Source organism: Calliopsis andreniformis, chromosome 1 (assembly GCF_051401765.1).
Source record: "Calliopsis andreniformis isolate RMS-2024a chromosome 1, iyCalAndr_principal, whole genome shotgun sequence".
NCBI classification, from domain to species: domain Eukaryota; kingdom Metazoa; phylum Arthropoda; class Insecta; order Hymenoptera; family Andrenidae; genus Calliopsis; species Calliopsis andreniformis.
Window position 1 is genome coordinate 894,500 of NC_135062.1, and position 13,091 is coordinate 907,590.

Genomic DNA, 13,091 nt, shown 5'->3' on the forward strand with positions numbered 1-13,091 from the left:
TTGAAACGATCGGACCACGTTGTTCGAAATTTTCTGACGAATCCAGAAACGTATGGCAGGACAAAAGTGTCAGGACGACCAGCTAAGTTGTCTCCACGCCAAAAGCGATTAGTTATTAAAGAGGCTTCAAATTCTACGACAAGTATCAATAAGATAAATGCTACCTTAGGTAAGAATATCTTAGGTCATTCCTGATACTCCGAATCACTCTGCCCTTTTACTGATCTCTTTAGGATTAAATGTATCAAAAATGACAATTCGGAGGGTTCTCAATCAGAGCTCCAATATTGTTCGTGCAAAAATGACGAACTGTCCAAATTTGAAGCATGAACATAAAAATTGTCGCCCTGTTTTCGCGAAGGATCATATGACGTGGACTAACGAATAGGATAATGTAATATTACAAGCTATATTTTGTATTTTGGTAAAAAGTGTATGAACATATGTACGTTTCATCATGTGATCCGGAGTGATGAAAAAAAATTTAATCTAGATGGACCAGATGGATTCAGTTCATACTGGCGAGATTTGAGGAAGGACCCGAAGTATTTTTCGAAGCGAAATGTTGGTGGTGGTTCGTGTATGATTTGGGCTGGCTTTAGTGCGTTCGGCACCACAGCAATTGCGTTCGTTCAACCGAAAATGAACAGTATTGGATACCAGACAGTGCTTCAAGACAATCTGCTACCCTATATCCGCCGTTTACCAAGCATTAAATTCGTTTTCCAACAAGACAATGCTTCCGTTTATACCAATAGAAGCACAAAGAAGTGGCTCGAAGACCAAAATCTTGATGTTATGGCCTGGCCATCTCGTTTACCGGACTTAAATCCGATAGAGAATTTATGGGGAATCCTCGTTCGCGATGTTTATGCAAATTGTCGCCAATACAGTTCAGTTGATGAACTCAGAAATGGCATTATGACAGCATGGGCGAGAATCAAGCCCGAAACCATAACAAATTTAATCGCGAGAATGCCAAACCGTATTTTTTTAACAATACAGGGTTCTGGTAGTTATACAAAATATTAGTCGTTATGTAAAATTGTAAAATTCGTCGAATAAATAAGCTTTGTTAAATGCGTCTAAACTTTTGATGCGGCCGCTTTCCACCTTTAGACAAAAAATACTATCTTGTAGTGCCAAATTTAAAAGTCTCTAGTGGTAATCATAGTTTTTCAAGGTATTGTAAACTTTCGACAAAAAAAAATATCAATCGAAGACTCATCGGGGTTGCGTTTTTGTTAAAAAAATAGAGTGCGCCTAAACTTTTGATACGCAGTGTAAGGTGGCTAACCCACGCCTGGATCTGTGTTTTATAAATTTACATACTTTGCGTTCGACTATTACTTCTATTACCCGTGACTATCAATAGCAGAGTATTGGGGGGTCTTCAATGATTAATTGTCGACCTTACCAACAGATGGGAAAGTAGGTAATCGTAATAACCGGACCGTCGATAGTTTGAAACTTTTACATTATGCACCTTGACTAAAATAATAATGGATTTTGACAAGCTTGAACACTTTGTATACTTGGTACATATAAGCATTTAGATTTCTTTAATTTGAGAGAACTTACACGATGAAATGTTTCACAATCTTATTTATTTGAATCTTCTAATTTGAAAGAATTTATATGATAAGATTAAATTTGGATTATCGAAGGGCTAAACAGTTACAGATGGAGATTGCAGCCAGATTTAATGGTACATGAGTTGTGCATTGTAACGCAAACAATTGTAATTTATTACGAATTTATAAAACATAAATATGGATTGGGAAGGTGAAACATGATAGATAATTAAGTACAATAAATTAAATTTAATAATAATTTAGTTAATATAAAATAATAAATACAAAATTACATATTAGAAATTAAAAGTTAAAAGTTAAAAGTTAAAAGCTAAAAGTTAAAAATTAAAAATTAAAAATTAAAAAAAGTGTTAGAATTGCTGATTATACGGATCTAACGAGGTCCAGATGAGGTATTAGAGATCGAGTGTCGCAAAGAAAGTGTACCCTAAGAATTTAATTTTGTCTGTCCTGAAAAGGACAAACTCAACTGAATCGCCTATCGAAGGCGACCTTCGGTCGGTCACGTATGTTAACAGACAACAGTTTTCGCGGGCGAGGTAAAGACTGGAAGTATTACCGCTTTTAAACATAAAGAAATAAAAAGGCAAACATGTAATGTTCGGTCCTCCCTTAGTATGGATAGTCATCTGAAACATAAAGAAATTTATATAAATTTTAATATTTTTTTCAATGAAATATGTATAAGTATTAACAAGCATCTCAATATAATATTTATACTAACCAAATAAATATTCGAAATACATATCGTCCCACTCAAAGATTTCGTCGTTATGAGTTCGCCGGCGGCGACGTCGGTCACGGCGTGGTGCCTTGTAAATATTAAGTTTATAAGCTGTAAATAAAAGAAAAGTATAGAAATAAATTAGTAAAATTATATTAAAAAAATTGTTATATTGTATTACACTTGTTATTCAAAATGAAAAATAGTACTTACGGTGTGATGTGTCAATCCTTCCTCATCAATGTTTGCTCGCCGCCGGCATCGCGTTTCATGAAATCTCATAAACCAAAAGTATATGAGATGAATAAATATAGAAAAATTAGTTTTATAATTTAGATTTATGTACAAACTGTCAACTGAATTTGAAACATAGAAATGATTGGTTCAACGTAATAATTATACTTAAAAAATAATGTTACGTGAAATTATCTGCTATAAATTATTTCTTAGATATAATTATTACGTTGAACCAGTCATTTTTATGTTTGAAATTAGTTTTGGAATTTTTTATTAAGATGAAGATAATATTTACGGTGAGCTATTTTCGAGTACGTGTGTTTTCCATTTTTATGATACGTTTTATGTAATACATAGTACACATTTTGTGAAAGCAGTGAAAATATTTTCACTGAATCGAATCTCACGTTTTTGCATGACCATTCCCACCAGTTTAACCCTCGCTAAACTATCGCTCGCATCATTCCTCCACAGGACAAGATTTTACAGTCTCACAGCGTTTAGACTCTGAGACAATGTAGTGAAGAGTTACATGATACATATATATTCATGAATTACAACCACATTCACAATCATAACTGCACCATATTAATATTACATTCAGTAATTGGATTGATCCACATCAAGCAATGCTTGAACCGTATTGAAACATGATTGTACCATATCGAACCACAATTGAACTACAATTGAACTACATCAAACTACATGGTCAAACCATAACCAATCCGTATTGTATCCCGATTGAACCACGATTGATCCACATCAAACCATGATTGTGCCATATTGAACCACAATTGAATTATATCGGTCTATGATCAAACCATAACCAGTTCATATCAAACCATAATATAACCATATAGACGAATGAATGAACCATATGGACTAACGAACCACGATTGAACTACATTAAATCGTAATTCAACCACATCACGCCATAATTGTATTATGATTAATGTACATACGTTTCTATTGAGATCAATTTCCACACCATTCAATTCGTATTGAATTTCATCAAAAATGAATGCGATGCAATCATTTTCCAACTTTATGGTTGATACATCATTTGGTTTTTTTGTCATCACCTTGCCTTCCACGCAGACTACTTTCAACGTTTTTATCTTCAACGTTAATTCTCCGTTAATTTTTTTCTTGCATTATCTTTTCGTTTATACATTCTGCGAATAGGAAATTTGCGTATTCCTTGTCCTCTCACATCAACTAATTATTATTTTTGATTCTCCTTAAACAAGAAGAAAACTGTGTATTCGTGTTTTTATGTTGCACATAGTTTTTCTCGATTTTAATTAATTATTCACTTCAAGTGATAAACAAAAAAAGGACTAGGTATTATTTGTTATGTCGCTTTCAGTTTTTATACTAATGCTATTTCCTTCGATGCATGCCGGCTTTCTTGTTCGGAGTACAACCGTAAGCGCATAGCGCGTACCCATCGCTATCGCGGTCGCTCGGACGGCAACCTTGCGTTCTCATTGGCCGGTGTTTTTCGTTAATAACTCCTTAACGAAGCCTCATCTAACATTTTCGCTAAGGAAAAAGTTGTTTAGCTATTCTTATTTCATCGCTGTATCCAAACGTCATGTTAGCATACAGATTTTATGTATGAATTTCAAGCTTGACGATACAATCGTCAAACATAGATTGTTCCGTAATATTTAGAATATCCATTATTTTTTCTAATAATTACGAACGATAAACTCCAATGATTTCAAATATGCAATATTTGCTGCACTCATCTTCTCTTTCTTTTTCTTTCCTTCTTCAATCTATTCAGGGGAAGCCTTATTGTTGTATGCAGTTCTGTTTGGAAAAGAAAATTTTTTTTGACGTATTGTGTCTTGTTCAAAACAAGTATCTCAGTTACATGTAATGCATACGTTATCGACGTCACCGTATGTGTAACCTTAAGGAGGTACGGTAGTCACGTGACTTTTCGAGATTGCCAGGTCGGTATCTGCTATTACAGTTTTCGTTACAGGAATAGTATTATCTACAGACACGTGGCTGCCTGATGAACGCAAGATGGAGCCATTCTATGCTTTCGAATTCGGGACGCAGCTTATAAAATTTCCCACTCTACTGCACACACTACTATACGAGCTATGTGTACGTGAACTCGACGCTTCGCGACCGACTTCGGACATTTGCGAAAAGTAGAGATAGTGCGAATATGAGTCTTACTCTCTCACTCTTGAAACGTCATATTCAACTGTTCAAATCCCTGCAAGCGGCACGAGCCAAGCGCAATGTTTCCGATTGCTGAGATATTTTCTGTGATTCAATATAGCACTGAATCGTGTGAATGTAGTGGTATTTATCAAACGCCACATGCATTTGTATGTGTATAACTTTTACACGTGCCACATTCTAAATACCACTACATTCATATTATTCATTGTTTGCTCACATTGATGCCTTTCTCGAGATAGACTCCTTTTCCCAATATCGTTTTTATATTAATATGAAGATCACGCATATGTGCGCGTGTACATACATATACGTATACATATATCTGCACATATACAGGGGAAAATTTATTGGCTATAACAAATTATCTTTTAGGTTATTATTTTCAAAGATATGATAGTCAGGTTCACAGGAAAACCATTTCCAGAATTTGAGCCTACCGTTCCTGCAGCACACCCTCCCGTATTGGTTTCAAGGGACAATGTATGGCATGTGGCACTTGACGCGCAGACAAGATTTCCTGCGGTGCTCTCTACTCGAGCAGGTTTTCCTGTGCTGAAAAGCACTAAACTTTCGTATGCAATGTCATGAAAAAAGAATGAAAACCATATGAAAAAAGGTACATAATTTCTGTGTCCATGAATTTGTCTTGAAACGCACTATAAAGTGATCTGAAAAAAAGTATATAGCTCTATGTAAAAAACTGAACCTATCATATCTTTGAAAATAATAATCTAAAAGATAATTTGTTATAGCCAATAAATTTTCCCCCTTATACCATGCAAACTTCATGTAAACAGTTTTTTTATATCTTAAACAGTTTAGGAAATAATGGAGTGTACAGTGCTATGCGGGACACCCTGTATATAGACATAGGTGGTAACGCCCTAAGCTGCGAGCGAGCGATACGATGCGCGACCCATGCCGAACATGACCGATTGTTATCCGAAATCGCGATAGCTAATCGGCGGTATTGAGATATTTCGATGCGTGGCTCGTAGTGTATCCAAACGCACACGACTGTTTTGAATACACATGTGATCTACTGCATTTATTTCTTCAGTATACATAATCTAACTGCGACATCAGACGTGTACAGGATTTCACAATCTCACCTCGTAACCGTAATGAAATGAAGAACGTCAAAATGCACAGATCCTACACCTGTCATCTATGTCTTTATCATTGCTCAAGTTCGAATCCCGTTCAAACCTGCAACTTTTTTTTTATTCTACAAGTAATTTTAATATACAATTCCAATCTTTATATAAATTTGATTTTATATTATTTTGGCTCAAATTATTATTTTATTCCATAAAAGACTGGTTGTAAAAAAATGAAAACAGTGCAACTGTGTTCTATGGCTATCTGTGTGGCTAAAATATGAATTATATTTTCCACAGTATTTTATAAATTAAGTAATATATGAAACGAGAAATTCTAAAGTTAAAAAACTAAAAATAAATTATGTATGAAATGAAAAAGTCACAGATTTGAACCCGCATAATAGCAAAAGACGGGGCTCCGTATTCTTGTCTTCACGGGCTTTCGTAAATGTCTGAGCAAATGATAATATCGCGCGCGGTTTCTGTCGTTTCATGGCAACTTGGACAGTATTTCAAGAGCGAGAGAATAAGGTTCACTTTACATTCGCATTCTCTTTTGACTTTTTGAACACGTCCGGAGTGGCCCAAAGCGCCGAGCTCACGTACACGCGACTCCTAAGGTGGTGTGTGTAGTGGAGGGGGAAATTTTCAGTAACTCGCATCGCCAATTTGGGTATCACAGATTCCGATTCCACATCGGCAGCCTTTCAAATTAGGCGTCGCCTGGTTCGCAAAAGTACAACTAAATTCGTCACATTTTTTGCTCTGTTTTATCGACAACCCAGCTGAAAGCAATACTGTGGTATGATTTTATGGCCTGACACTTTTCGTCCTTATATGAGAACATTTTGAACTGGGAATAGGTTCATTCGAAAAAAAGTTCGATGCAGCGCAGTCAACTCGTGATTTAACGAAATTTTACTGATATTTAGTAATACGAATGTTATAAAGTAGAGTAAAAATGTACCATTGACAGCTATAGAAATTTAAGCATTTTTATGTAATTTAGAGAGTGTTTTGAACGAAATCGCAATATATTATATATATATACTGTGTAGAATTTAGGCCTGTCGTTCCTACCCCTGTTTCTTCGTATTGGTTTCAAGAGACACAGTTTAATCCGTAGCATTTTAAGTGTGGTCGAGAGTCGAGACCTCCTAGTGTGCTTCGCAAATCTCCTGATCTCGCAGATTTTCTTGTACCGAAAATGAGTAAACTTTTACGCGTAATATATTAAAAACTACTTGAAAAAAGTTGTATACATTAATGTTTGCTGAATTCGTCTTGAAACGTACTATTTATTGATCAAACAAAAAATATATAATCCCATTTAAAAAAGCAAACTTAACTTTCATATCTCTGTAAGCAATAATGATAAAAAAATTGTTAGGCCAATAAATCAGCCCCCTCTTGCTATTCAATTTCACATAAAAACTTTTTTCGTATCTTTAATAGGTTACCAAATAATCGACTGTACAGGATTTCGTGGGACGTACTGTATAATTCTGTATTGTACATATAAAAAAGATGAATAATATGTAGCGGAATAATAAATTGGAAAACGGACGAGTAAGCTCTTTCTACAAATTATGTTATTAAGTATCTTTATTATAAATAATCGGGATCATGTCGTATTTGATATCATTTTCATCGGGAGAGCACGAGGCATCGATTGGTGTTACTTACGTGAAAATCCGTTTGCAAATAAGAAACTTCAATTTTTCCTATTCTGATAGGAGGTAGGATCAGATATGTCAGAGCGGCGACATTACCGACAAAATTAGGCAAAAACAGGGGTTTACGACCTGACACTTTTCATCCTTATATGAGATGATTTTAAACTGGGAATGGGTTCATTCGAAAGAAAACAGTTCAATGCAGCGCAGCCAACTTGCGATTTAACGAAATTCTACTGATATTTAGTAATACGAGTGTTGTAAAGTAGAGCAAAAATCTATTATTGACAGCTATGGAAATTTAAGCATTTTTATGTAATTTAGATAGTGTTTTGAACGAAATCGCGAGTTGACTGCGCTGCGTTGTACTTTTTTCTATCGAATGAACCCTTTCCCAATTCAAAATGTTCTCATATAAGGACGAAAAGTGTCAGGCCGTAAAACCATACCACAGTATTGCTTTTGGCTGGGTTATCGATAAAACAGAGCAAAAAATGTGACAAATTTAGTTGTGCATTTGCAAACTAGGCGACGCCTAATTTGAAAGGCTGCCGATGTGGAATCGGAATCTGTGATACCCAAATTAACGATGCGAGTTACTGAAAATTTCCCCCTCCATTACACACGCCACCTTAGGAGTCGCGTGTACATGAGCTCGGCGCTTCGGGCCACACCGGCCATATTCGAAAAGTCAAAAGAGAACGCAAGTGTAAAGTGAACCTTACTCTCTCGCTCTTTAAATACTGTCCAAGTTGCCGACAAACGAAACAAACCGCGCGCGGTATTTTCATTTACCCAGCCATATTTACGAAAGCCCATGAAGACAAGAATACGGAGCCCGTTTTTTGCTATCATACGGGTTCAAATTTGTGACTTTTCTATTTCACACATAATTTCTTTTTAGTTTTTTAACTTTAGAATTCCTCGTTGCATATATTACTTAATTTATAAAGTACTGTATAAAATATAATTCATATTTTAGCCACACAGGTAGCCATAGAACACTGTTGCACTGTTCTCATTTTGTTACAACCAGTCTTTTATGGAATAAAATAATAATTTAAGCCAAAGTAATATAAAATCAAATTTATATAAAGATTGGAATTATATATTAAAATTACTTGTAGAATAAAAAAAAGTTGCAGCTTTGAACGGGATCCGAACTTGAGCAATGGTAAAGACATAGATGACCGGTATAGGATCCGTGCATCTTGAGGTTCATCATTTCATTACGGTTACGGGGTGAGATTGTGAGATCCTATACGTCTGATGTCGCAGTTACATTATGTATAATGAAGAAATAAATGCAGTAGATCACATGTATATTTAAAACAGTCGTGTGCGTTTGGATACAGCACCAGACACGCATAGGGAATTGAAATATTTCAATACCGTCGATTAGCTGTCGTGATTTCGAGTAACACTCGGTTATGTTCAACTCGCGTCGCGCTTCGCATCGCTAGCTCGTAACCTAGCGCGTTACCACCTATGTATGCATACCGGGTGTCCGGCGTACACTGTACAGTCCATTCTTTCCTTAATTGTTTAAGATATAAAAAAACTGTTTACATGAAATTTGCATGGTATAAGGGGTAAAATTTATTGGCTATAACAAATTATCTTTTAGATTATTATTTTCAAAGATACATGAAACTTGATTTGCAGAAAGAAAGGTCACGTTCATCCACGTATACAGTAATGTTAGAGGTAGTCTATTGAGTAGTCGATTGAATGGTAGTCGATTCGATAGCCGCGGCCAGACCCGAGTGCAGCTCTCGTCCATGACTGGTAGACGATTCGGGTTCCTTTGCTCTCGGTCGCCGAGATATGCGGAATGCTACGAAAAGTACTCCAATCCACTACAGTGATGATGCGGACGCTGCGCTCAGATCTAATCGTAGCTCTTGTTCGACCGAGAGCAAAGGAAGGCAAATCGACTACCAGTCACGGACGAGAGCTACGACCAGACCCGAGCGTGACTCTCACATTACTGTATATGTATACGTATACGTATGTACTGATATTTGGAAAAAGGGCCTATCTCGAAAAAGGCATCGATGTGGGCAAACAATGAATAATATGAATGTAGTGGTATTTAGAATGTGACACGTGTAAAAGTTATACACATACAAATATCATGTGTCGTTTGATAAATACCACTACATTCGCACGATTCAATGCTATATTGAATCACTGAAAATATCTCAGCAATCGAAAACATCGCGCTTGGCTCGTGCCGCTTGCAGGAATTTGAACAGTTGAATGGCTCCTTCTTGCGTTCATCAGACAGCCACGTTCCTGTGGGTAATACTATTCCTGTAACGAAAACTGTAATAGCAGATACCGACCTGGCAATCTTGAAAAGTCACGTGACTACCGAACGCCCTTAAATACCCTGGGTTTTTCGATAATGCATGCAAAAATTTCGTTGATATATGCAGTAGTCCGCAGAGTTATAATTAATCTACTTCCATGAAGAGATCTTCTAAGATACTTTTACAGTTATATACACAATACAATTGCATTTCACCAGTGTTCACCCAAATTATTATTAATTTGTTAACGAGATAAACTCTTCAGTACAGAAAAAATATGTAAAACCATAAGATAAACTAACTACAAAAAAATTGCATATAACAATTTAATAAAAATTAAATATGACGTATAATTAATGAAAGGTATGAATAAGAGTACCTTTAAGCAGTAGATGAGAGTGACAAAATATATAAATTTTAAATAATAGATGATGAAACACTCGATAATTTCTGAAGAGTTTATACGTCCTAGAATAATGTTGTTTACATGTATCTTATTTGATATTCAACACTTTGCGTCTTTTTTCTAAATTACAATTTTTTCTTATGCATTGTAATATCAGTATTTTTAAATTACTTTTAGCATAAAGATGTTAATATCTGATTCAGCATTGGAAAACTAAACGATATGTAAACGAATATTTACAGGTGGAAGATTACAGTAATAAAATTGCTACTGTATTTAAAACCCATGGATACCATAAAGGAGACGTAGTTGGTTTACTTTTAGAAAATCGAGTGGAATTTGTTGCAATTTGGCTAGGACTGAGCAAACTGGGAATAATAGTGCCCCTTATTAATACTAATCTGCGTAAAACTGCTCTCTCGCACAGTATCAACATATCCAAATGTCAGGCTCTCATATATGGAGTAGATTTCACCGACGGTAAGTGACGATATCATATTTATTAATTTACGTATTTTTCATTTGTTGTGACAATGTTACCATTTTGTATTGCATTTTACAGTCCCACGATGATTTTAATTAAATGGTAAGGTATGATAACTATTTGTCTACGAATATTTTTACTTTTTAAGGGCTCATTCAGCAGCAGATATTTGACAGATATGGGGTGAAGATATTGTATTCTTTTTATTTTATTTATTTAAAGTCACATCTATCACGCGGTTATTAGTGACTACTCTCATATACATTTACTTCACGATTTTACATTTAGACAAGAAGGAACTTTTTACACTGTGTTTTACTATTTAAGATCGTGCAAGGTTCTGGGAATAATTGATATTTCATCCTTTCGGATAACAGGCAACTATAGCTAAGTAGATGATTTATAGACAAAGCACAGTAGTAGTTGTCGCACATCCAGTTATGAACAACATTGAGTAGATAGGTACAGGAAATAGGTATGAATTTAATTTAGTAAAAATAGTGTAGTATTATGTATAATAATAATATTTATTAAGATCAAGGATTATATTAGGTGACAATACTGTACATGTTAAAATACCAGTCTTTTCTCTCTGTACGGCACTCTCGACTTTCCTTACAACTCTGTCCACTTTTTCGCCACGAAAAACCTTTAATGCTCTTTTTTCCCCTCCCACCACACTCTTAGCACCATCGACGACGCATCGGCCCATCGCCCAGCCATTGGGTCTGCTTTCTGTCCATCGACACTTTCTCTTTTACGACCCTCTTCCTGTTCTTAAGACTAAGGTCTTTTAAAACTATGATACTACAATAGTACTAATATTATGCATTTAAGTTTTATATATTATACATGGTGAACGAAATAACTTGGTCATCTTATATACATATTTTGCTTACATTTTATAATAGAAAGAAATGACAAAGAAAAGTTGCTTGATTATAGTATGTAAAAAATTTGTCTTTAGGTCATATTTTTTTAAATTTCAAGGTCACCGCAATTGTTTAAATAGAATGATATATTTTTATCATTTTTGCATGATAGCTCAAAAACATTTTGTTAAGACAAGAAATAACGACTTACATAGTCATAAAATGTGTTCAAAATGCTGTTTCTCATTTTCCATGCATTTTTGGATACGTATTCTAAGTGAATGTCTAATTTACTCAAATGAATATAGTTGTTATTTATTGTAGCCGTCTAAACATGTGACGCGATGGATGTCTTTTATCTGGGAATCGTTCAGCGTATAATTGTTGTATCTTCACAGCATCACACTTATATTTATCGTAAATTAAGAACATTTCAGTTCTTTTTTCACTACTGTAACGATCCATGATTACAGTCTTTTACGACTATCAATAATAATGGACGTGAAATACATTGTAAACAATATCCGGGAGATCGGACTAATATTATCGCATAATAACTGTGTTTATTCTCTTAATTTGGGAGCTCTGTACAATGTAGTTGTATTACGTACTTACAAAATTATTTGTCAAAATATTTTTTAGTTTTTCGTGTTCAACGTCACATGAAGGTCATAGTATTCTAAGTCATTGGATTGATCTTGATCTGGGATATCATGCAACGATAATAAAAATATGTCGCTTCATTTAAAAAAATTGCAATGTCCTTGAAATCTAAAAGAGTATAAATTTAAGACAAACTTTTCGCATACCATAATATAAGCCCCTTCAAATCAAGCAACTTTTTCCTCTGTCATTTCTTCCTGCTGCAACCTGTAAATGAGCTATTTGAAGTGGTCAAGTTATTTCGTTCTCCCTGTATATTTTTATGGTACATAATCATTTAGCGAGTAATTTAAATTAATATTTACATTTGTCCTAAAATAAGATATACTTAACGAAATTGTTAGTTGATTGTCGAGGGACAAAAATAAGTGAACAGGTAATAGAATATATAAGAAATATACATAGAATCGGTATGTAGTATGTCCACCCTTTGCAGCAATAATAGTTTCTAAATGACGTGGAATGCTATTTATCAAATTTTGAATATAATTTTTATTAATATTTTCAAATGCCAATTGTAAATTTCTAAAAAAGTCGTTCTTGTTATACCGTTTTTCTAATGACACTTTTGAATCCAATACATTCCATAAGTTTTCTGTTGATTCAAATCCGGACATTGTGTCGGCCATTCTAACAATTTAATATTTGAATCTTCAACAAATTTTTTTATTATTTTTAGCAGTACACTTTGGGTCGTTGTCTTGCTGCAAAATAAATCCTTTGTTGAGACCCATTTTTACATCTACTTCTTCTAAATTTTCGTTTATTTTTTCAATATACTTGTCAATATTCATTATCCCATCCATCT

General features: G+C 34.6%; 1 protein-coding gene across 3 annotated transcripts in view; it reads left to right on the top strand.

The window, feature by feature from the left end:
• Positions 1-13,091, top strand: part of Fatp1 (Fatty acid transport protein 1) — a 182,092-nt gene that overhangs the window by 57,963 nt on the left and 111,038 nt on the right. For all 3 annotated transcript variants that reach the window (XR_013002229.1, XM_076381414.1, XM_076381296.1), the window contains exon 7: positions 10,507-10,744. Coding sequence is in view for 2 of the 3 variants with exons in the window: in XM_076381414.1 (XP_076237529.1) it covers positions 10,507-10,744 (238 nt within the window). In the remaining variant the exon portion in view is untranslated. The remainder of the gene's footprint in view (positions 1-10,506; positions 10,745-13,091) is intronic.